The sequence below is a fragment of the Tauraco erythrolophus genome, chromosome 21 (genome assembly GCF_009769465.1).
Source record: "Tauraco erythrolophus isolate bTauEry1 chromosome 21, bTauEry1.pri, whole genome shotgun sequence".
Taxonomy (NCBI): Eukaryota; Metazoa; Chordata; class Aves; order Musophagiformes; family Musophagidae; genus Tauraco; species Tauraco erythrolophus.
Window position 1 is genome coordinate 11,127,084 of NC_141485.1, and position 23,946 is coordinate 11,151,029.

Below are 23,946 nucleotides of genomic sequence, written 5' to 3' on the forward strand. Positions count from 1 at the left end.
GGAGGACTAAAACTTGGTTTTGGGAAAAGAATTGTCTCGCAGTTGGCATTAATGGGCTTAATTTAGTGACCCCTTTTAGCAGGAAATGTTAGTTGATATGATACTGGGCTTTTAATAGTGTTCTCAAGCCTTAAGTAAATTCATGGGGCTGTGGAGTGTGATCTGACAAAGTGATCATGCCTGGACGGGGAGTAGCTGTGCCTCGGGCTGTGTTGGGCCAGCACTGTCTCAGCTGAGTTACTAGATGGGGTGAGCACTAAAAATAAAAGTATCTGAATGGTGGTGAGTTGTTTTTTTTCCCCTGGAATACTTCCTGTGGAAGTGCTGTTGCATGAAATGTGCTGTCTTTTCCTGATCCCTCGCATGTAGAAGTGAATCTTTTCCTGGGAAATCTCTGTATTTCTCTGGCTTTTCTTTCCTTATTAAGCCTAACCAGTGCGTGAGTGAATGTCATCTGTGTCTTTGTTTATTGTTGTGGGCATGGCTTTAACGAGTGTCAAGCCGAGCTAACCCTAGGCTGGTATTAGCTAAATTGCTAGGCAGTGTCTCTTGACTGCATGGCTAGCCAAGGGCTTGGCATTTGGGTCTTAGGCTAATGTTAGCCCACGCTTGTGCAGGGCCAAAACCAGTCTCACGCTGCAGGCACACACATGCCTGATTTCTGTACGTGGTGAGGGGGTGAGATGCGTCCCAAGGTGCCCCCTGAAAGGGCTGAGCTCTTCAGCAGGGGTCAGAAACGGTTGGGAGCCAGGGACGGCGGTCACTTGGGCTGCTGGTGCAGTCAATTAGTGGGGTTGGAGACTGAAATAAAATCATCTTCCTCTGCCCTTAGTGTTCTGCCTATCAGTGTCAGTAGGCATTCTGGCTGTCGGTGTAGCAATCCTTCCTCTTTCTCCTCCAGACACACACTTGCTATGTTATATTGCTGCCCGATTTGTTCCACTTTCAAGGTTCCCTCTCCATTACTCCTAAAGTCTTTTTTTTTTAATGCATTTCTTCCCCTGCTTTGGGAAGACTGAGGCTCCCACACTCTTGCATGAAGCATGGGGTGATGTGAGCAGTCCCTCCTCCTCAAACCAGTTCACTTTGCTTTGGGCCCTTGTGCTACCAGAAAGGAACTGTTTGGTTGTGAATGCCAAGGCAGCTGTCTTCCTGTGTGTGAGCTGCCCTGGCCTTCCTTTTCCCATCTCTTGTCCTAAGAGTCTAAGCAAGAGCAGTGGGAACCAAGCATGGTTAGTGCTGATCTAAGGAAGGATAGAATATGCGTTTTCCCAGCAGAATTTGTCTAGTGTAATCTTTTAAGGCTCCTGGTGATGGAGTTTGTACCACCTCTATCATTGATCCCTGTTTTCTACTCATGACTAGCAGATCCCTTTTGGATCTCAGGTGACCTGAGAGGAGGCAGGGGAACATGAGATATTCAAATGTGGCGTATTCTCTGCATTGTGCCTCTGACATTATCTCTCAGCCTGAGCAGGGACTGCCAGAGTAGAGCAACCCCAAACCCCACTTCCATTTTCCAAACAACTGTTTGACATGTAAAAAAGCGTAAATAAGCCTCTCTGTTACAGCAGAAGAAAATGGTTTGGGATGTGCTTGAGTTGATGCGTGAAATCATGGTCTGTTGCTGTGATGGTGAGATTGCGTCAGTGCTGTGAGTGTCTCAAAGGCAGCTGAAGGTCTGGAAGAGGCTGTTGGCAGGATCTGGGCCAGTTTGTCACGTTCACTCACTGTCATATGTTGATCTCCTCAGGTACTTGTTGCAGCTCTTATGTATTTGATAATGCATCCTTTTTTTGGAGAGGGTGTCTGTCTTCAGAGGGCTGCTCTTGCAGTGAAAGTCTCAACAGGACTAATCCAGAAAGATCAACAGAAGCACTAACTTCCACGGCAAATGTCGTTCTGCATCTCCATTTCTTAAGCTGTGGGGGTTTTTTTCTTCCAGGCATTTAAATAGAGACTTTATGGTGTAAAACTGGATAAACACCAAATCAATATTGTTCACTTGAATTTTCCTCAGCATTGCCACATATTGGTCCCTATGACCAGTGAGACTCCAGCTGCTTGATAGGTTAATTTCTTTAGTGAATAACTCTTATTTTATCTCCATAGTGAGCCTTGTAATTGGTATTAAATGTAGCATGCATATTGTGCACGCGCAGATGCTGAGCATGTGTTAACAGCTTAAAAAAAAAAAGGAGAAAAAGGGCCTTTAGTACAAGAACAAGATATGCTTTCTTATAACCAGAGCAGACTCATTATACAAGTTATGGATAGCTGTTCTCTGGTGAACACAGCCAGCACTGAGTCTGCTCTGGGTTGTGCCCCTGTTTGCTACCCTGGGTAGATCTTCTTGTTCTTCTCTGCTTTGCTTTCCTTTCTGTGAAGTGGTGACCAAGCACACTGTTACAAAGCTGTTTGAGATCTCCAGCTCCACAGTGTAAAGCAAGTGGTAGCAGTCTCTAATGGGGATGAAGCAAAACTTGCTTGGACAGCAGATTGCCGGGTGCAGAGTTGTGCATGCTGAGAGCTGAAGTTTGATGCTTTATCCCCTTAAAGCCGGCTCGAAGCGGCTCAACTTCATGCAGATTTGTAGGCAACCCTCCAGCTCCTGGTTTACTGTTGATGCAGCGCTCTGTAGGATGTCTGTCCGTGCTGTACTGAGCCAGGGTCATTTTGCCTTTAAACCTGTTTGTGTGTTCATTTACTCTGCAAAACCATCGGGCACGAGAGCTCCGTCTGCCCGGCGCATGGTGCAGCTCACTGTGAGCCCGTGCGTTCAGCAGGAGCGGGGTGCTGTGCCCGAGGGCCGGAGAGGTGGCTTTAAACCTGGGGACAGGGCAGGAAATCTGTAGGAATGGACAGGCTTGGATTGTCTGTTATGTAGGGATTTTATTTAATACTCTAGCCACTCATCTACAAGAATATTATTGATTCAAGGCTGGCAGCTGGTCAGACTGATTTATGTCCTGAATTGTAAAGCTGTTTGAACGCTGGGTATCCACAAATTTCTCTAATAGCTGGGCTGGTTTGGGCTGTTCCAGGTAGAACTGTGCACCTCTGTGTAATCAAGCCAGATAATAGGGGGGAGTCTGACCCCAGCGGTCTCTTCTGCACGGTTCAGGGCTGTGTCCCACCACTGTGCTTGCCCTGAAGCGTGATGGAGGGCTGGGACCTGAGCACTGGCTCACCCTCTCCAGCGGGGTGTCCTGGGCTCTGGGTACCTGTAGGCTTGGCAGCCTGGGAAGAAACAGGCTCCAGCAGCCTGGCTCCAGCAGTCCTGAGTGGCTGCCTGATCCAAAAGGCTACTTCATTTACCTTTTCTTGGAACCACAGTGTCAGAGTGGCTATGCTAGGTCAGCCCCAACATCCATTTAGGCAGTGGATGTGATGCTTCCCCAGGGTGCTCCTCCAGCACCCAACAAGGAGCTGAGTGTCTCCTTTCGTCTAGGCTGTTCTAGTTTGATGAGTTATGGAGAACATCTGTTAGGATTTCTGACAAAGGGCATGTGCCCGTTGCTGGAGCAGTGCTGACATGGAAAAGGAGCTCTTCTGGTGGGTCACTTGTTCATGTCTGATTTAAGGCTCTTCTTGCTGTAACAGTAATAGGACTGTTAGAGCTTTGTAGAGCTGCTTTTTTACACTTCAGAAAATGAAAATGGTTAGTACTTAGTTTTGTTTGCTGATGGAAATCATTCAGCAAGGTACAGCATTAGCAGTAAGTGCTACTGAAGCTGGTGGCCATGGTATTGACAGCGTGACCTGTTCTCCACCACCTTTGACACAACTGTCCTTGGTTTGGACAGTAGCCCTTCTGCTCCACAAGCCTTGCTTGGTGGCGTGAAGACAGACACATAAAATAGGCAGCAAGCCGAGGTGCTGAAAATACCTGTGTGTGAGCCACAGTGGAGTCTGCACTGAGATAGCTACAGCCCTCCAGGAAATCAGAAGATGCAGACCGTGCATGGTCTCTGTCCTGCAGGTAAGATGTCTCTAACAGGATTAGCCCAGATCGTGGCCTGCTGGCAACTGTGCTGTCAGCGTTTCGGTCAGCCCCATGGCCTGATTCTTGTTCGGTAAACACCTTGTGTTCCTTGCTGCCGTGCTACTGAGCCCATGCTCTCCTCTAGCTCCTTGAGCTGTGATGCTTAACCCTTGGTTTGGGATGCGAGGGAGGGAGGAGGCAGCGATTTTCCCTGTTAACCCATGACTTAAGAATCCATGAAATGCATAGCTGCTCTGAAAGCCTTGGCTGTGCTATGGACACAAGGCAAAGCGGTCGCTGAGCAGCAGTTGTTGCAGCTTCTGTCCCTGGCTCCACTCTCCCTGTTATTTTTTTTTTTTTTTGGAGCTCCAAATGCCTCACGTCATGTTGCAGAAGTGATCGTAACCCCTCCGGATCACATGAACACTTTAGCAGAGTCACTTCATTACAAACTGCTGTTAAGACACAAATAAACCCTCCTCATGCTGTAACTCCAGCACTGCTGCACTTCATAAGTCAGCAGAACTGCTTGCACGGAGCTGAAATTACAGGGCAAATGCTCTTCAACTGCAGAGCAGCCGCAACGCCCTCCGAGCCAGCCAACACCAAGTAAAGACGCCGATGCAGTCTGGGAAGAGGTGCTAGTACTGGTTTTATCGATACAGAGTCAGCACCTCTTCTTTAAACCCGTGTGGCTGCTCGAGTGACGTTGTGGCAGGGTGGGTTTGGAGAGAATAAAGAGAATTCCTGTTTGAGGAACTTAGTGCTTTTGGTGGCCAAGACTCCCTGTTCACCCCTTGCGCATCTCCTGAAGCAGGCAGCTCTTCATCCTGGACAGAGGCTTTGTGCTCTTCAGCAAGAGGCAAGCCTGCCAACTTCGAGCTCAAGGTGAGGGCTTTTGCAGTGCCGCAAGTTCCCAGCCAAAAGTTCCCCTTGGCTGTCCTGAGACCAAATGGCAGCCCTCGTCTGCCTCACCTTCACAGCAAGCGTATCGGCCTGGGCAGGGCTGCCAGCTGTATTAACGTGGTCCTCTCCTCCGCAGGGCTGTTGCTTGCTCCCATGTAAGGCAGATTCATGTTGTCCTTCTGACAGGAGTCTCTTCTTGCCCTTGGGTTGAATGGAAATAGTTAACTGGAGCTGCCAGCCCTAGGGAATTGGTTCAGCAGCACTTCACGCCTGACTAATATCTGCTGCTTTCCTTCTGCACTCTGCCTGTCACTCCAGATGGGAGAGGACACGCTGTGGGTAATTGGTTCCTGTTCCCTCTGTCTTCCTCCTTCCCTCTTACTCACACACATCGCTGTTACATGTTACATCGCTTCCATCATTTCAAGTTTGGAATAAAGTTAGGTCTTGGCCATCGTGCAGGAGGATTGGGTAGACCAGTCCTGTAGTTTCTGAATGGGGAGGGCATTGGTGGCATGGGAGGGTGGCAGGCAAGAAAAATGGAGAAAGAGACTTCTGTGCAGCTGCCATGGGTAGTGCACCCAGATCCGAGGTGGAACTGATCAGTTCTTTGTTAACTTTCCCCCCTTTAATGTCTGTTGAAGTAGATGTGTTATCACGTCTCTTTTCACTAGGTAAGTAGAGCCAGCTCTGCCTGTAGGGACCTGGTGAAGCTGCCAGCTCCTTGGAGCTTGCTCTGCAGCTTTGCAGCACACATCTGCAGCGCTCTCCCCAAGCATAGGAGCCAAGAGTGGCAGGTTGTTGTCTGAGGACCCCTCCTAGGAGTAAAGTGGGGCTTCACGAGGAGCAGGTCAGAGCTTCCTGGCATTGGAAAGAGACCTCTTCTACCACAAAGCAGAGACGTTGGATGCAATCTAGAAATGTAAGGAGGCTCATGGTAAATTCTGAGCCAGTGAGGGGCTTTTTTTCCTCCACCTTGTAGGGGGTGAGAGCTGGAGTCTTGACTGAAGACAAGTAATAAATCCAAATTCTACTTTTCCCTCAAGGCCTGACAGCTAGGGAAAATGGAAGACTTGCAGATAGCTTGAGGAACCCCAATATGTCAGTCCTTCCCTCCTTCACAGCGAGTGCCTGCAGATAGCAGTGTATGGGTTTCTTTGAGGTTGGATTTCTAGCCTGCAGCTTCCTATGATGAGTGTAGTAGGAAATGGTAGAATAGTTAACATCTGGCTCGATTATGCAGAATTATTCAGTCATTTCCATAATACCCTTTGTAAAATGCCTGCTGCTCGATAAACCAGTCTTTCTCCTGCTTCAGACAACAGTACCAGAAATCCTCCGTGCATACAATAATATCTGGAAACGAACTGAGTTCTTTACCTTTGCTTCTTTTCCTCTGGACTTCACTGTCTGTCACTATAAAGGGTGAAGCTCATCTGCGTGCAAGACTATGAATAAGGATGAGGTGTAATAGTTGCATTTATTACTCCTCAGTGAGCCAGTAACAAGATGTAAATGATCTGATACATTAATCTAAAACATGGCTTGGCTTAAAAAACACTCTGTAGAACAAAACTTTGCTCTGCCAGGCTGTTTCAGTGGGGGAGACCTGACAGTGTAATAAACTCTATTTTATAAGCTCAATATTAATTGGATTTGCATCCTCTGGCTGGCTTCCTCGTGGTCTGTGACTGATCCTTCTTTTGACTTTGGAATCGCTGGCTTTTATCTGTTATCTCTTAAGTAAGCGAAGCAAACGGGACTTGCGCGCTGCATTGCTGCGGGCAGCGAGAGGGTGGGTTGCTGTCGGAAGAGGTGGCTGTTGCCAGTGATGAGGGACCTCCTACAAAGTTCTGCTGTGACCTCAAGTAGGAATAAACTGAGTCTCACACAGGAAAAAAGCTCTTAAGGCTGCTTAACAAAGTCAAATTGTGTGTGATTTGTACTTCTCTAACACCTACTTGTGTAGGTGGTATTGCGTCGGGTGGCTCCGGTGGGGACTAAGGGAAGGAGATGTGCCGGGGAACAGAAGGGGGATCCAGAACAGCACAGGGATTTGTCCAATTTTACAGGTTTTTTGGTGGCTGGTTATCATCTAGTAAGTCACTGTCTTGCAACTTTGCTGCCATTCTCAAGGCATTTTTGTCCTTTTTGCCTGTGCTCTGAGGGAGAGAAGCATGAAGCTTTATGGTTCTCTTGACCAGTGTAAAATACATTTGCCATGAGGGCTCCCAGGGAACAGGTTAGCCCGGACCAGAACAAAGTTAAATTTCCAAGTATTTTGTGCAGAGGGAAAAGGTTGGAGCCTTTTTGGCTCTATGCACAGGCACTCCTGGAAGCTTCTGCTTTAGCTATATGGGGCAATTTTTTTCATTATCTTAACACATCAGTGTATATTTGAACAACATACTGAGAGTCTTTGCTGACTCAGTTTGTCAGATACTCTTTGAAAGCAAACTCCCCAAACCCCGATCAAATGGAAGAGCACAGCTCTTTACGAGGTGAGCTGTGTTGTTCTGGCCTGCCAGTCCAGCCTTTTCTCCATAAGGCTGGCTCCTACCTCACCCCTGCACTGGCTTCATCTTCTTGTGCATGTTGTCCAGGCATGATCCTTGTCTGAATGTGACAGAAAAAAAAAAAAACTTGCACTGGGCAAAAAACTACCATGGTCATCTGAACAAAAGCCTAGGACACAGGTAAGCCTGGAGATGTCTTTGTAGTGAATAACCACTACAGATCTGTGCTTGTCTCCTCCTGGCTATCAGTCATCTGTCGAGCGCTTTATAAATATTCACAGGATGATGTTGTACTTGTAGCCAGCTTCAGAGTCTGTCCTGATCAATGAATTCTCTCGAGCATGCAGAATGGTGTGGATGTTTAAAAAAGGGGCTTTATCACTGAGAAAGTGGTCTGGATGTTTCGTAAAGGGAGTTCGTGGTAGGACAAGTTCCGGGTGGGCTGCGGGATGGTTTGGCAGGAGGGCTCCAGGGAGAACTTAGTGTTTATGGAGGGTTGTACAGGTGGGACACAGTGGCTATTTCAGTCGCTTCAAACTGTAGCTGTGTAGCGTGGCAGAGGTTGTTACTGAAATATCCTAGTGCACTCTAAGGTCTCTTTACTATTTGAGTGGCCCATTAGATCCTGAAGCCGTTTTCTTTCCTAAGGGAGAGGACCATCTCCAAAGGGAAGACAAAGCCCTCCTGTCTGAGCTGTTGTAACAGCCAACACGTATCCCCTTCTCTGCCTTTTTATGGAAGAAAGCTGCCAGGAACATAGCCAAGATGCATTGTGTTTTCCCGTAGCTTGTAGCTGTTCTCTAGAAAACTAAAGCTTTCAGGAATGAGCTTCCTGACAGTTTTATTTTTATTCCATTTCACCCCACTGGGTTTTGTGGAGCTGCTCAGGACTGTTGGCAAACCAGTGTGGTGGGCTGAAGGGAAAGCACTGGTGCACGAAACATGAAGGATTGGGCAGAGTTTTTGGTGCAGATGACAGGCGCGAGGCGGGGATGAGGGTTTTTTGTTCGTACTAACCTGCAAAACACTCCTGTCCACAGCAGGTGTGTGGAGTGGTTCTCCAAATAGCTCTGCTCGCACAACAGCAAAAAAAAAAAAAGCCCCTCTGTTCCTTGTGCTTTCCCATCATTGCGTTTCTGTCTGTCCTGCACACGGCGAGCGAGCGGGACACACTCGCAGCAGTGCGGCCAGCTGAGCTCCACTCCGGCTATCTGACACTTGGCTTAAATGAACTCTGTCTTTCTCTCCTCTCTCTCCTTCTCTCTTTCAGCTTGGCAGTGACCTTGGCGGGGGCATTGGAGGAAGCCCGGCAGTAAGTGCCATTCCATTTTTTTCCCCAATTTAAAAAGCTGCTCAAAGCTCAGGGTTTTAAATATAACCTCACCCATTTTGTGCTGAAAGATGCTCTTAAATCCCTGAAGGTGTTTGAAAACGGACAAATGCAACTGAAACACACAAGTCTCCACCTACGTTGCTTTGAGTCCACCTGTGACCTGGGCTTTCTTTAAGAGCAGCCAGGGCTGTTGACTCTATCTGCTTAGCTCTTCTTTCTCAGAGCTTTTAATTTGAGCACCATCGTAACTGTGGCAGTACCCCAGTCCTTGTGCAACTGCTTTGACAGCTGAAAGGCCAAGGATGCTCACCTCTCTGCTCACAAAGCCTGTTCTGTTGTAACCCTAACCTGGTGTCACCATGGGCTTGTCTGAACTCAACGCTTTTCTCCTCCCAAACGCCACGTAAGGCTTTTCCTGGACGTCAGGATCGGGTGCTCCGAGCTTTCCTACTATGTGTGGTCAATGCTGAGCTCTGCCTGCCACCGACCGCCTCCTCTGTGCCTGTGCTTTGTGAATGCCCTAGTGCCTAGAGCCCTTGCCAGGACATGGGAGACTTTCAGGCAGCTTCCAAAGCACCATTGGCTTCAAATGCATACCAGCTTCTTCCAGGAAAGCATGGCAAAGGATGCAGGACGACATGCAGACACAGTGAGCAGGAGGGAGTGTGCCTCCAAGCCACAGCCAAAAGCAGTCTCCCGGGGAAAGCTCCAGTCCCTCTTCCCAGGACCGTGTAGCCAGTAATTCGGTGAGGAAAGCATACTCAGTTCTCAGTAAAGGCTGTGTGGAGTGAGGGCTTTTCAGAGACCTTCGTTATGGCTGCAGTCATCCTCTCTCCTTCTTTCCCTGTGAATCTTGCTCCTAACTTCAGCTTGAGTGCAGAGGAGAGCCAGTGGTACAGTATACCTGTAGCCCCCAGGCAGCACACACCAGGACACGAGAGATACGCTCTCTGTAGAGATCATACCTACAAAGCCAGGTCTCTGCCTTCCTGGGCCAGGATAAACTCACCAAGCAGTCCTGTAAAACCGCTAGTCCCCCCTGTCCAAAGGGTTGATTGAAACACCATATCTCAGGTGGGTTCCTGCACACAGAACAGCGGTGAGACTTCAGACCCAGGCCTGTCATCGGTATTTCCTGTTGCTTGCTTTAGTCATTCTGCCTGTTTCTGGGCTGCTGACTGGTGAATCCTGTTCTCAAGCACATAACTCTTCCTGCTCACAGTGATGAAAAGACCTTGGGAGTCTAACTTGAGTGTGACTGTCCCACCTGGAGCTGGACACTTAAAGGTTAATATGCCAGGTTCGATGCCCTCATTTAAGCCCTGAGAGGGAAGGATTGCCCTTCTTGCAGAAAGGTTGTCCTCTGGCAGGCAGAGACAACTAGTTCTGCTTCATGTAAGGAGCCTTTTGGTCCACAGTGCCGAGAATGCAGAGCTCTGGCTTTGGGTGGGAGTACACAATACGATCATGACTCCCTTGCTATCTCTGGATATGCAAAATCTTGCAGATTCCTGAAAACTCTCATAGCTGGAGGAAGATTTGAAGCATTTTTTCTTTTCCATGGGTTTATGTAGGGTAGATCCACAAAGCATATTGTCTTTATAAGGAGAGATGGAGAAGAAAGATTCCTCAGCAGTGGGAATAGATAACTGGAGCTATAAAAAATTATGTGAAAGCTATTGCATGGTTGAGGTGCCAGCTGAGTGTAGGGATTAGTTGCCAAGGGCTTTGGAATTCAAATGCATTATTTAGCACTATTGATAATTCAGTGGGGAAGCTGCAAACGGCTTTAAAATATTTAAGATATTGCCCGAGTTCATGTGTGATGTTAATCAGTGCCTGTTCTTTCTAACTCCTCCAGGTGGGGCAGACCTACATTCCCTCCTCCGTGCCAGCCACCTTTGCCCCTTCACCCACCCCAGCGGTGGTGAGCAGTGGACTCAACGATCTCTTTGAGCTCTCATCTGGTATAGGCATGGCTCCTGGAGGATATGTGGCTCCAAAGTCTGTACGTAAGGAAAAAGAACATCCTTAGTATGTTGCCTCACCTTAGGCTACAAGAAGTCTGAGAGTGCTCACTTGTCCCCTTTATTGTTGGTCTCTGGTGCTGTCGGGGCACCTTAGTTCAACTCAGTCCCATTAGGGATGCCCTGGACTTGTCCCAGGCAGAATAACAGTGTGTTGGAGACCATGTTAGCTGTTAGTTACAGACTTCAGGGTTTTTGAAGCAGTTCCCTCATTTTGCCTGTAACCATATTACTCTAAAGACTGGCTTATGTAAGATATGAGAATTTCGGTCTTGTCAGAGCAGCTTTCGTGGAGACCTACTTCTCAGGAAGTTTCCCCAGGAAACTGAGGGCAAGATACAGTTTGCTACAACTTTCATAGAAGATTCGTTTATTTGGAGGAATCCAACGTGACAGCGAAGACAAAATGCCGTGATTGGGATGAGCATGCGGCAGGGTAATGCGGGTAAACGCTCCGTTAGTGGTAGAGATCGCAGATGCGCTGACTGGAGCATGCTTAGTCTGGAGGGCTCAGGAGATACAGAACACAGTTCTGGTAAGAGGCTGTGGAGCAGCCACAGGGAGCTCAGGGTTAGCCTTTCATGCCTGAAAGGGGATAAATTAGCACTCTTATTAAATAGTCAGTGGATTAATAAAGTTAAGTCATCCTATGAAATGTAGGATCTCAAGGTACTGCAGAGCATGCTCAAAGCTTTTTGTCCTTAGCTGCTTGCACATATTACACCATACGTAAGACCAAGCATGAAAGAACCCAGTAATCTTGAGCTAAGTAGTAACTTCATTTTCCACCACTCAAATTTGGGTCTGGGTTTTTCCCACAAAGATGATTTGGGAATCCAGAACCCAAACTGCTAATAGTATCAGCCCTGTAATTTTATTTGGTTCAAACTTTAGTATTGTCCTGCCTCTAATAGCCCAACAAGTCCTTGGAGAAGCCTGTCCATCCGCAGACTTGGTAAGTCTTGCATCAGTGTGATGGACACAAGCTTTCACAGTTTCTTGTGCACACTAATGCTATAGTGTATTGGAATTCTTATGTGAGTGCTGTGAACAAATATGAATTAGGAGCAGCAAGCTTATTTCTCATTGGTGAGCTTGATCCTCTCAACACCCCGTGTCATAGCTTCCCTGTAGTGTTTCTGTAGTGTTTGTGGGCTTAGTGTGCCAATGTAGCTGGATTTCCAAACTCAGGACTTCTCTGTTGTTTGGAAAGCTGTACTTGTTTTGGTATCTTCAAGCCAGACTTCTCATGCTGAATGACGTCTCTGTGTTCAAGGTTTGGTTGCCTGCAGTGAAGGCTAAAGGATTGGAGATCTCGGGCACGTTCAGTCACAGGCAGGGACACATCTACATGGAGATGAACTTTACCAATAAGGCTTTGCAGCACATGACCGACTTTGCCATTCAGTTCAATAAGAACAGGTAAGAAATCAATATGCTTCATCCGCTATGTTAAAAAGATGGGGTGTTCCTGTGAAAGGAGTCTGTGTCTACGTTGCTAGATATGGGGAGAACGTCTATGTAAGTACATAATGCAGTCATGGAAACAGCTGGGTGATACAGCCTGAACTCTCCATCACACCACAGTTGTGTGAAAGGGCTGAAGATACAGACTGATAAATCTGTGAGGAAACAGGCAGCAGACGGTCCCGTCGTTCTCCCAGCTCTAAAACAGCATCTGCCCCATTTAATCTCTGCAGAGTTTTAAAGCAGCCTCATGTGTTGTTAGGCAGGTTATAGTGGGTGGTTTTATAACTAGTAAACGCCCCAAGGAGAGTGAGAGCATAAACAGGTAATGCCTCTACCTCCTGACTTAGTTACCATGCTGCCCCTCAGACCCTCTGGAAGTGCAGCTCATTAATAAAGCCATTTGTCGATGGAGACGTTGCAAGGTGAGAGCCTATGGCACATGTGTTTTGTGTAATTGGCAGCAGAACAGTTTTGTCAGGAGCAGCCACTGGAATGCTTAGAGCATACAGATTGTTCTCAGAAACCCATCTCGGCCAAAAGACATGACATGGCAGTGCAGCCATGGTGTCTTCCCACAGATACCCTTCCCAGTCAGAGCTTGTACGTTATCTTGAGCAAGGATCAGGCTAGTTCTTACCAAAACTGTAAAGAATATCTTGTGACTGAAATGTTCCCCATATTTCTTAATATCTCTTCGCTGGAAAAAGATTCTTTATACTACAGATCTACTGAAACTGTCTCTTTAGTATCGCTGTTAGCCTTGCAAATTTGGGATTTCTTGGGACGAATAATATTTACTTACAGAAGACGTTATGCTAAGTAAGTCTTAGTAAACGTTCTCCCTGGACTGCTGTATTTTCTGGAGAGAGAGTTTTGCTAAGCTGCTATATGCAAATGTTTCATCCAAATTGACCTGAAAAAAATCTGTTTTGCTTGTGGTTTTTTTCCCCCATATATCAAGCTGTGTACTAGCCACACCTACGTGGTAGTTCTCAAGGATGTAAAAAGTTTAAATAGCGTACAGCAAAACAGCAGTTTCTCCTTCTGCAGCGTATCAGCACATGATCCATATACAATCTACTACTATTTACTCTTCTACAATTACTGTTCTCCTGTCACTGCTTTCTGCTGTGGCTGGTGCGTTGCAAAGAGCTGCAGCGAGCTGGCTCTCTAGGTTTAAATGTTAGAGTTTGTGATTGGGAAGTTTCTGTTGCTTTTCCCCCCTCTCCTGCTGCTGTTAATCACATTCACTGCAGTCTTGGGATAAAGCATTTTAAAAAAAAAAAGGAAACTAGAGCTCTAGTGTCCTGTAATGTCACAGCCACTTAGCAGCAAAATGCAACTTTGTTTTCCCTCTGAGTCTTAAGGAAAACACTAGGGCTTATGTCCCTCAAGGTGAAATGGCTGCAGAAGGCAAATCACGTGGCTAGGCCCTTGCTGAGAATGCTCTTATTTAAGCTCCCTAGAGCTGAAAACTAAGGAGAACAAAGAATGGGGCATCTACTGGCTTCTGAAAGAGTGACATGCCCAAAACACACGCGGCTGACTCTGTGCAGAGACAGTATCATTTTTTTTGTGTGTAAAATAAAAATACACACCTATACGTCTTTGTTCCTGTAAATGCTCCATCACTTCTGGGCTAATGTGAATTCTGCTAAAGAGAAATGCAGTCACGAGTGGACACTGAAACTCTCTCATGCACCTGCACTTCCGTCTGCCTTCGAAAAGAAGCCAGTACGTAGTACCGAAGCGTTACGTTAAATGTCAGATGCTTTTCCTGTTCTCCATATTAAGTAGAGGTGCCTGTGGAATTAAATGTGTCTTGGACTGAACAGGCAAGTAAAAGCTTGCTTTGTTGTAGTGGTATCTGTCCCTAGCTGAAGGAGTGTCAAACCAAGCAACAGAGCCAGACGCTGTTGTTCGGGACCAGACAGCTGGCTGTGTTGATTCATTTGTTCCACAGTGCTCTGTTACAAACCACGTACTCCTCCTTGGCTATCTCTTTGTTCTGTGTTGGCTCCAGTTCCTTCTTCCGTAGCTCCCAACGATGTAACAGCCATGCAGTGTGTGATATACTGTACTTGCTGTGCTCTGCAGCTCGGTAAGAGAGAGCCAAGAGGCTTGAGTGTGGTTCCAGGTGCTGCTCCTTGCGGGGCAGGCTGCTACTCTGCACGTAGAGCAGTGCCGTGCGGGTAACGGAAGAGTTCCCAGATGCCGGTCCCCTGGGCAGGATGGTGCATGTTGTCAGCGAGACTGACCTGATGGAGTTTCCCATGCCTTGTCCTACTTTGAGTGTCTGCCAGTTTGAGCTGTGTTCTTCCCCTGGAGTAACAGCAGGCGCAGCTCAGGAGGGATGAGAAGATGAGCCAACTTGTTCGTGGCAAAAGGGAAGTAGGTGTTGGGCAATGCAGTGCTGCTCTCATCGCCTCTGTTTTCCTCTTGCCCAGCTTCGGAGTCATCCCAAGCACCCCACTGGCCATTCACACACCTCTGATGCCAAACCAAAGTATTGATGTCTCTCTGCCCCTCAACACTCTGGGACCAGTCATGAAAATGGAGCCCCTGAACAACCTCCAGGTAAGGCTTGTCTCATTTTGGGCAGGGGGGAGATCACCAGGTGCTCAGCCCAGTTTGTTTGGCCCAACACAATGTGGTAAGGCTCTGGTAACAAAATACTGTGTATAGGGTAACCAGGCAGACCTCATGGATTTGGACCAAGTCTGGCCAAAACTTCTTCCTGTTCCTTTTTCTAGTCTCTCCCAGAAAGACTGAAGCACGGACTTATTGAATTTTATGACTTTTCAAAAACACCTCAAACCCACTGCTTGCATCTGTGTAGGTTAAGGTCTTCGTCTGCTCCAGCAACGCTCTTCTGTAAATGGGGCATGAGGTTTGGTTGGGCTTGTGAACTGAGGCTGGTCTGAACAGAGAAGGTGCATGCCTGTGGTGGAGCAGGCAGCGAGAACTGTCAGGGTGAATTGAGGCAATTAAAGGAATTGCAGGAAAGATGGCAACTGCCGAGTGATTAATATTTCTCTAGCGCTCTTAACTTCCAGGGTGCTTTACAAGGGCCTTGGCACATCCCTGCCCCAGATAGCTTAATCCAAGGCAAACAAGATGTGTTCCAGGAAAGGCAGAGGAGGAATGATGTAAGCAGCTAATGTTTCATCAATGAGGCTGTTGGTACGTGTTGGGGACAGCATTCTCTAGAAGAGGCTTTTTATCAGATTGGGCTGCCAGTCTGATAAAGGCACAACAGATACAGGGAGATGTTCCCGTCTGGTTTGGATCAAAGACTGTCTCCGTCAGTCCTGGAGTGCCGCAGGGGCGTTGGTCTTGAATTGCTCATCAGGCAGACAGTTCTCCCTGGAAGGACACTCCTCTCCGCTGCCGCCACGTGCAGCCACTCTGTGGAACGGAGCTCAGCAAGCGACTCCTGCCTCTGCCCTGGGTAGCTGAGTCCCCCAGGATGGTTCTCGCAGTATCCCAAAAGTGTGGTTAATTTGCCATGTAGCGTGCCTTGCTTGCCTCAAGTCCCCAGGAGGTGGAACTAGGTTGGCTTCCTGTAGTGTAGCAGCCCATAGAGCGGAATGTTTTGAAGCAGCTCATTCTCTTTTTAGTTTAAGGGAATGCGACGGAAGTTACTATTTATTCTGCCTGAGCAACTGTTTTTTCCCTTCTTTTGACTTCCATTCTGGGGCTTATGACTTATTGATGAGTCTTTGGGCAAACAGCTCGAAATAGCTTTGCTGGTGCTCAAACGAGCAGTCCTACACTCCGGCTCCGAGCTCAGTCATGCAATGGGGGAGCATGTGGACAGTGAATGAATTACATGTGCTTGTCTTCTGCAGAGAGCTCTTCCAGCCTGTGGAAAAGCTGGATTCCCTCTGCATCCAGGTCACGAGGATGAGGTTGCATCATTGCATTTGGGTCAGCTGTGGTAAAATCTTCCTCCTGCTCTGAAGGAAGTTTGGAAGTCTCTAGGAGGTGACGGTCCTGATCTGCCTCCTGAACACCAGGGACTCTCTCAACGAGGCGTTCTCGAGTTGCTGCTTCCTTTGATCAGGAAGGAAGTGAAGTATTTGGGTTATTAAATCTCTAAAGGAATCAGAATGCCTTTTGTTTCTTGTAGCGTCTTCTGCTAGAACAAAGCAAAGAGAGAAAACATGTGAGGAGACCTCCAGCTACCTTATATTGAGACCGTGGAGCATTCATTAGTGCCAGACTTAGCTGCTAATTTGCTAGCACTCTCATTGCCAGAGAAGTTGGCTGCCCTTTTACACTTGGGGAAGCTGCCATATGGAGTAATAGTATATTTCTCTGCAAAGAGTTGAATCACTATAGCAGATGCCAAGTTAAAAAGAGCACTCCCCTTACTTTTTTGACAGCAGTGGGTTTGATGGAGATCTGTCATTGCCCTGACAGCCAAGGCTCTGGTTTTGTTTTGTGAGTTCATGTAGAAATTACGTCTTGAAACATTCAGAAATCGTTTTGGTGACCTACTTAGGGAACATTTTGTAGCATAATATAGGACTAGAGAATACAAATGTTCCTGCATTCATTGAAGAACCAAAGCACTCATCAAGTTGAATTTGCTTAATGTGGTTTTTCTGAGCTGGGGAACATTTTAAAGTAGATGCAGGGCTGGTTTGAACCTGAGAACCTTATGTTCATCTCCTATTCTAGTGGGTGGTTTTTTTTGTTTTCATAACAAGAAAAATAAGTCCTGAAGTAACCAAACTGATAGCTTTCAACTTTTTGTCATGTTAATCAGAAACTTCAAAGACTACTTGTACATTCCTTAGGCAACTATTTCAGAAGTAATGAATTCAAGTCCTGTTCAGGTTATTTTTATTACCATTTCTAATCTTTCACCCAATGCAGCTGGTTTAATCTTAACATTAGTAATCATGGAAAGAAATGAAAATATCCGACAAGTTAACAAAAAAAACCCCACCATTTTTACAAGAAGATGAGGAAGACTGAAATATTTTCAGAGGCTTACTTGGGTAAAATATAACTATGGTTCCCAACTGAGAAGTCTTCTGTTTGCCAGTCACCTTGCATCTTGTGATAGTGAATAGCAGGCTTCTGCCTCCCATCCCAAAGTAGTGGTGATGACTTTCTTGACCTGTCGACTCAGATTCAACCCCCAGTCAAGCAGTGATTTACCCAAAGGATAAAGCCAAAGTTAGACTGGGCACAGCGTTATAGAGCAGTCCCTGCTCTCTGGTTCATCTTTTTTACTTCTTAAAGATTAAAAAGCTGCTGTCAGGATGTCTTTGGAGCGTACCTGTTGCTAAAGAAAATCTGACTTAGTTATTTGTGCACTGTTAACTTCTGGGGGACACTCTTGCAGTGCCTTGTCAGCCTTTCAGGGGGTGCCTGGCACTTGTGAGTGCCATGGTCCCCCTGCCCAATGCAGAGCACAGCACAGCACCCATGAGCGATAACAAGCCCTTGTGGAAAGGTGTGCGAGAGGCTGTGTTGAACTTCACAAATACTTGATAGCCATGGCTTGTTTGCCAGCCAGGGAGGTGGCTCTAGTAGTTGTACAGGCTTGCTTGGCTCCTGTAGCTGCCTTATCACAGCCACAGCAGTGCTACCCCTCTGATGATATGTAGGCTGTTGGGGTCCTACCTGCTGGAGGAGATGAGGTGCGTGGGATATCTTTGCCACTATGTGTGTGAGACCTTCAGCTCTCAAAGAGGAAAATAGGTTCTGAAATAGGGATTTGCACTGGTGAGGAATCTTCTTTCCAGGTACTTCTCTAGCTTCTAGTCAAATCTGGAATAAGAAAATGCCTGGGATGAGAGCCTTTCTATGCTGAAGAGAACAACCATTCCTAATAAAAGGCCTTTCAAGGGCTGTGAAATCAGAACACTCAATTTTTTCACTTGGGTACATGAGAATTGCTCCCCTAACCCTGGAAATGGGTGAAGTGGATCCAGCCTGCTGCGAGTTTTGGATCTCAAGCCCAGCCTGTCATGGCATGAATGCGATAACCTCTTCTGTGAGATGGTAACCACTTGCAGGAGACTATATGATTGAAAATAAGCTGCAGGGCCTCCCAGAGCAGTAGCAAGTCTGCCTGAGCCTGGAGCATTGCCATTCTCTTGAGATCCACATTCAAAATTGACAATCAGTGTATTGTGTTCCCCAGAATTACCTGCTGTCAGCTGCCACGGCTGTTTGTTGCAGCTACTGAGCATGCAACTGTAAGAAGCACAGCTTCAGTTTTCTAAAATGCCTGTGAAATGATCTGGCGAGTATTGAAAGGGAAGGATCTGCCAGCTGCATTTCTTCCTGAAAAGTGACACTTGGAAACGCAGACTTCTGCATTGCTGCTGAGCAGTGTGAGGTGCAGAACGCTTTTATTTCTTCCAATCAGTTTAGCAAAACCTTTCTCTAAAGGCAGATGAAGGCGCAGCTTCCTCATTGAGAAAAGATCAGTCTTGCTCATGCACAAGATCTCACTTGTCCTTCCACGCTCAGTCCTGCTGTAACTCATCGCTTGTGCTTCTCCACTCCTCGGTGTCTTGCTTGCAATGCAGAACCGCTGGAGCTCTCATTCATCAGAAGTGTTAATGTATCTCGGGTCACAAACACAGAGCTCTTGGTACTTGGAAACAGATTTCACACATTCAACTCTCCATAAAAACAAGGCTGAGAATCGGCGTGAGCAGCAGGTCCAGCCAGCAGATGTTCTCCCTTCAGAGCCTGCTTGATAAATGGCACAGTGTCTGCCTGCGTGTGAGCTGTGTCAAAATTACTGGGCCAGCCGCCACAGAACAGCCTCGGGTGGCTCGGCGTGGAACGTGCCTTCTTGAGTTTGTTGCCTAGGTTGGTTTTTTAACAGCCTCTACGAGAGAGGGTCTTACAGGGGAGAGCAGACCCCCCTGGGAGCTCCCTGAATTAAGGGCTGAGATCACAGCTTGGCGCCCGCGGCCGGTTCCCGGCTCAGCTGCCGGAGGCTGTTGCCTTGCTGCTTTCAGGGCAGCTCTGCCTCACGGTACAGCACGTTTGATAAAAACGTACGTCTTGAACTTCAAGTACTGCCAGACACGCATGAGAGCACAACCCTCCCAGTACCTCGCTGTTCCCTGGCCGTTGGTGCGAGCGGCGTGCCCGGAGATGCCAGCCGCAGCCGGGGCGCAGCACCCGGCCTCACTCTCCGCGCACAGCACCCCTGCCTGGGCTCGAGACACGTGCCCGTAGGTAGAGCATCCGGCTGGCAGCGGCTGTCAAGCGTCCGTAGGATCCCGAGAGCCCTCCCTGTCAAACAAAATGAAGGGAAGTAGCTGGCACTCCCCGGGGACATCTGACAAGCCGGAGCAGCAGACTGTCACACGATAAACCATGACCTTGTGCTGGCAGAGGTAAAGAACACTGCAGAGGAGAGTTCTTCTTGCCTTAACAGTTTGGCTGTTACCAAGCTCTAAAGCAAAACCCAACTTGAAGTAAATCCTTAATTTAGTGTAGGTGCTAATGGGATTCCAAGTGGGTATGTTGTGTACTTGCTGCTGATGGAAAGCATCTGTGTTGCTTTCAGACTTGACTTTGAAAGTCGGTTCTTATGCTCAAGTCTGGGATTTAAAGCATCAGAAACCTACACTAATGAAGAAAATGACTTAGCGTTGCTCTTATGAGGAACCTCTTTCCCAAAATACCATGTGTTGGCTATCAGAGGGTTGCACTGCGAGAAAGGACATCAGAAGGGTGCTCATGCTGCAAGGTGGGCAAATATGTTTCAGGAGTTGCTTTTAGAGGTGATGCTTCCTCTAGTCAGATCATGTACAAGATGTAGCTGAATTGGAACCCTGTGCCAATTTTTAGTGGGCTCACACCTTTTCAGCAGTGAAGCATCACATGAAAATCTGGTGCCTTTTGACTTTTATCCCTTGGAAGTTTTGTTCTCTGCTTGACTAAATTCACAAGGTAGTAATATTATTTTTTTCCTCCTTTCAGAAAGATCACAGGTGGAAAGCTGTTTTTATTTAAAATGCTTCTGTTTCAACTCTCAAATGTCTGAAGCTGAAGGTCTTGCTAGAGATTTTATTAGTTCATGTCCAGGTCAGCAGGTTAAAGCTGCAAAGCCACAGGCAAAGTTAGCCTGGACTGGAGGATTTACTGAATGCAAGTGGAGGTTTCTTTCAAGCATGTCAAACCCAGAGAGACTTCTCAACTACTGGTATCACTTTAAATGTCATTGATTGTCTCAGGTCCATGTTCCCACCTAAGGAGCACTGGATTTTTTTGGCAAGTGGCTGCTGTTAGCTACTCGGTTTCTCACAGACGCTGCTGTGGGTCTGCATTCTGCCTGCAGCTGCTTTTGTAGCCTGTCAGATGGCATTGGGTGCTCCTGATGTGACAGTACAAAAGTTGAAGTGTGACCTTGGAAGGCTGTTATCAACTGGCAGGGCCTCTTAGCCTCTTCTGGGTGCAAGTTTTCCCATCCAGGTATCTGCAAGTGCCTTCTCATGGAGCAGATCTCGGGGACCACTGCGTTAACAGTGCACGCCTGGCTGTTTGGGGGCTGCGGTGTTGCACACTGGAAGCTAGTCTTGAAAAGCTTACTGGTCTCGTCCTAGTGCTATAGGTTTAAGGAGACCGTAGCTTTTTCCTTTCCTATTTGCAAAAGTTATTTGTAACAGCTGGTTTCTGCATCGTTACAGATACTTGCAAGGTGACACGTGATGTCATTACTGAACCTAATGATGCAGTTTGGGAGGAAGGCTGGTGTGTGGCTCACTTCTCTTTGCTGGGAAGAAATTGCACTTCAGAGCATCTTAATTGGGTAGCTCTCCAGAGTATAGCCAAAGCAGCTTACTCAGTATGTTTCTGCAGAGTTGAGAAGCAGGTCAGCAGATACCTTTTTATAGCATCCTTATAACTGCAGGGACAGGGTTAGCATATTAATTTGGAGTGTGCCTCTAGAACCGAAACTGGAGAGAAGGCACTGCTTTCCAGCCCCTCTTGTAAGAAACTGCTGTTGTATGGCAACAACAATTAGCTACAAAAGCTAAGTGATGTCTGTTGTTCTAAGGCAAGGCAATTAATCATTAAATCAGAGTTGGACAAGATCTTAGGTCACGCAGTGTGGTCCCTGCTATGCTTTGTTGTTTTGCTGCAGTTCCTCTTACCGAGAGCATTGTCAAGGCTGGTTTTAAATACTCCAAGCACTGGGGCTTCTCTCTTCCTCAGGAGAATTCCGTGCTGCTTAATAATTCTCACTATCAAGTTTTCCCAGACGTTTAGCCTAAATTTTTCCACTTCTGCCTCATCTCCATGACTTACATCCAAACATAGCATCTGGAATGGCTGCACTGCTGTCCCTTCCCCAGCTCTCCCCTCCCAGACTCAGAGGTGCATTTTTGGCCGCTTGCCCAGCCTGTTCAATCACATTTTGCAGAGGTGAATCACTGGAGTCCGTCCACTGATGGGCTCTTGCCCCTCTGCTGTCAGTGCCTCTAGCTCAAACACCAGACACTCCAACTCGCGAGTATGACGCCAGCAGTTGAAGCATGTGACAGCTCCCCGTTGCAGAGCACCATTTCCTTTTTTTTTTCTAGGTTGCACCATCATTTACGTGGTTTTAGTGGGCTTTAAACTAATCCCTTCTTAAGCTGGTTTGCACTGTGAGAATTAAATATAAGCTGCTACCTTTAGTGATGGCTGAATGAAGAAACCTCACAGACTGTTACATCCATATTTCTGCTGTTCTTTGCACTTCTGGGACCTTCCCAATTGCTAGAAGAGTTCATCTGGAAACTTGAACTCCTACCATTTGTCCTCTGGCTTGCGTGCATGTCTGATCAGCTGACTTGTGTTTGAGTTTTCTTGTTTATTCCCCTCCCTTGTCTATCTGCAACTGTTTTTACTGACGTTTGGGGGTCTCTTTCTAAACCTGCCACTATGGGACAATAGATTTTCTCAGCAGAACGCTAATGTATGTAATTATTAACGTGAATGGAGTTTGTCTTGGCATAAATCTTTGTAGCAGCAAATTTATTTCTTTGGCTCAGCATTTAGCATGGTCTGGTCTTGTGATTTAGCTGTGTGGCAAATTGGAGAACTCCTCCTGGGATTTTTCAAAGGAAGAAAAATCTCAAACAGCTCCTGAAATCCAGGGCTCCTCACATGACCTCCATTCTAGGTCTCTCTTCCAGGCTGGCTTTGCTTCATTGCAAGCAATGGCAGGTGTCTGCTGCACTGTACTCTCACGACAGGCTCTCGCTGTGCGGGATGCTGCGAGGAGAGCGTGAGAGGCACAGAGATGAAGCCCAGAGCTACGTTATGACAGTGCACTTTCTCAGACCTGCACTTTGCTCCTGCTGTACCGTCAGCTCTCAGCCTGGGGAAGACTGAAAGTGAGGTTGCTGTCTGTGTTAGCAGAGATTAGTCGGTAACGTGGCGAGCATGTGTGATAAATGGCAATCCAGTGCATCTCCCTGGTTGGCGGAGTTTAGTGATACTGAGAATTAAGTCTTTTGTCAAGCAATCTTTTTTTACCTGCCCTGATTGCTCTGTAGCAGGACTTTCTTCTTCCAGGAATCAACACCCAGAACATGTTCACTATATAGCGTTCACTAAGGTAAAGGCTGGAGACCTGGGAGATGCTGCAAGGAAGGTGCAGGCGATGGACCCGCTTCAAGCTTTCTAGAAAGTGTCTGGGCTGAGATGCGACTAATCAAGGAGTCTGCGTGTTCAGACACGACTGAGAGCTTGGGGTGAAAATAAAGAATGCACGGGGGTTTGGAGCTGAGGAATTATAAGAGTGAGGTGGAAAAGAGGGGTGATGGAGAAGCTCATGTGCAATATGACAGATATGACAGTAGCTGTGTGCAGCCGAGAGATATGAACATACCTCCGAGGTGGAAGAAGCGAGGGGAGGGAGAGGTTGAACGAGAGCAGAAAAGAGCAAGGATGCTGGTTGTGACCCCATCAGTGCAGCTGGCTCTGAGGCAGCGTGGTGAAATGCTCATAAAAGATTCAGAATGCTGCTTTTAGTGAAAATGGATTGATCACAGAGGGATGAGACAGATCCTTTTCTGAAACTGCCCAGCAGCTCATCAACATCTCTCCTCTGGCCTTTGCTCAGAGAGAGCCCTCCAGGGTGCACGGGCAGGTGATGAGACTACATGAAATCTTGGTATTGCTTTGGACTTACAGCTGACAGAGAAGCTTTAACCACCCCTGTTTCTTCTGTAACAGGTGGCTGTGAAAAACAACATCGATGTCTTTTACTTCAGCTGCCTAATTCCTCTCAACGTGCTTTTCGTAGAGGATGGCAAAATGGGTGAGTGCTTTTTGGTCTGTGGTCAAGTTCCCTCAGCCAGACTGTGCCGGCAGCGCCCAGCTGGCTGCGGTTGTCCCATGGCTGAGATGCACTTGTGTTTGGCCATGACCTTCATGCCTGTGCATCTCAGCAGCCTGAATTGATCTGTAGTGGTTTGGTAGCCTGTCCCCATTTTTCTCCAGCTCCAATAGTGACCAGAACCCAAGTCTTCTGCTCTGATTCTCTCTGTTGGACAAGGGACGGGTCTGTTTTCTTTGAAGCTGATTTTTTTAGGGTTGGTTTTTTGTTGCGGGGTTTGGTTTTTTTTTTTTTTGAGGGTTTAGTTCACTTAAATAGGGCTAGTATTTGCCCCCATACCACTTTCACTGTAATTCCTGTGTTCCTGGTCACCTTTATTAAACTGTTGTTGG

At 47.2% G+C, this 23,946-nt stretch overlaps 1 protein-coding gene across 4 annotated transcripts in view; it reads left to right on the forward strand.

Moving 5' to 3' along the window:
- Window positions 1-23,946, forward strand: part of AP2B1 (adaptor related protein complex 2 subunit beta 1) — an 82,327-nt gene that overhangs the window by 47,336 nt on the left and 11,045 nt on the right. For 2 of the 4 annotated variants that reach the window (XM_086624401.1, XM_086624400.1), the window contains 5 exons: window positions 8,678-8,719; window positions 10,602-10,748; window positions 12,044-12,189; window positions 14,685-14,814; window positions 23,452-23,536. In XM_086624401.1, coding sequence (XP_086480527.1) covers window positions 8,678-8,719; window positions 10,602-10,748; window positions 12,044-12,189; window positions 14,685-14,814; window positions 23,452-23,536 — 550 coding nt within the window. Of the gene's footprint in view, window positions 1-5,209; window positions 5,227-8,677; window positions 8,720-10,601; window positions 10,749-12,043; window positions 12,190-14,684; window positions 14,815-23,451; window positions 23,537-23,946 lie in introns of all 4 variants that reach the window. The other 2 variants (XM_086624402.1, XM_086624403.1) reach the window with 2 other exon arrangements.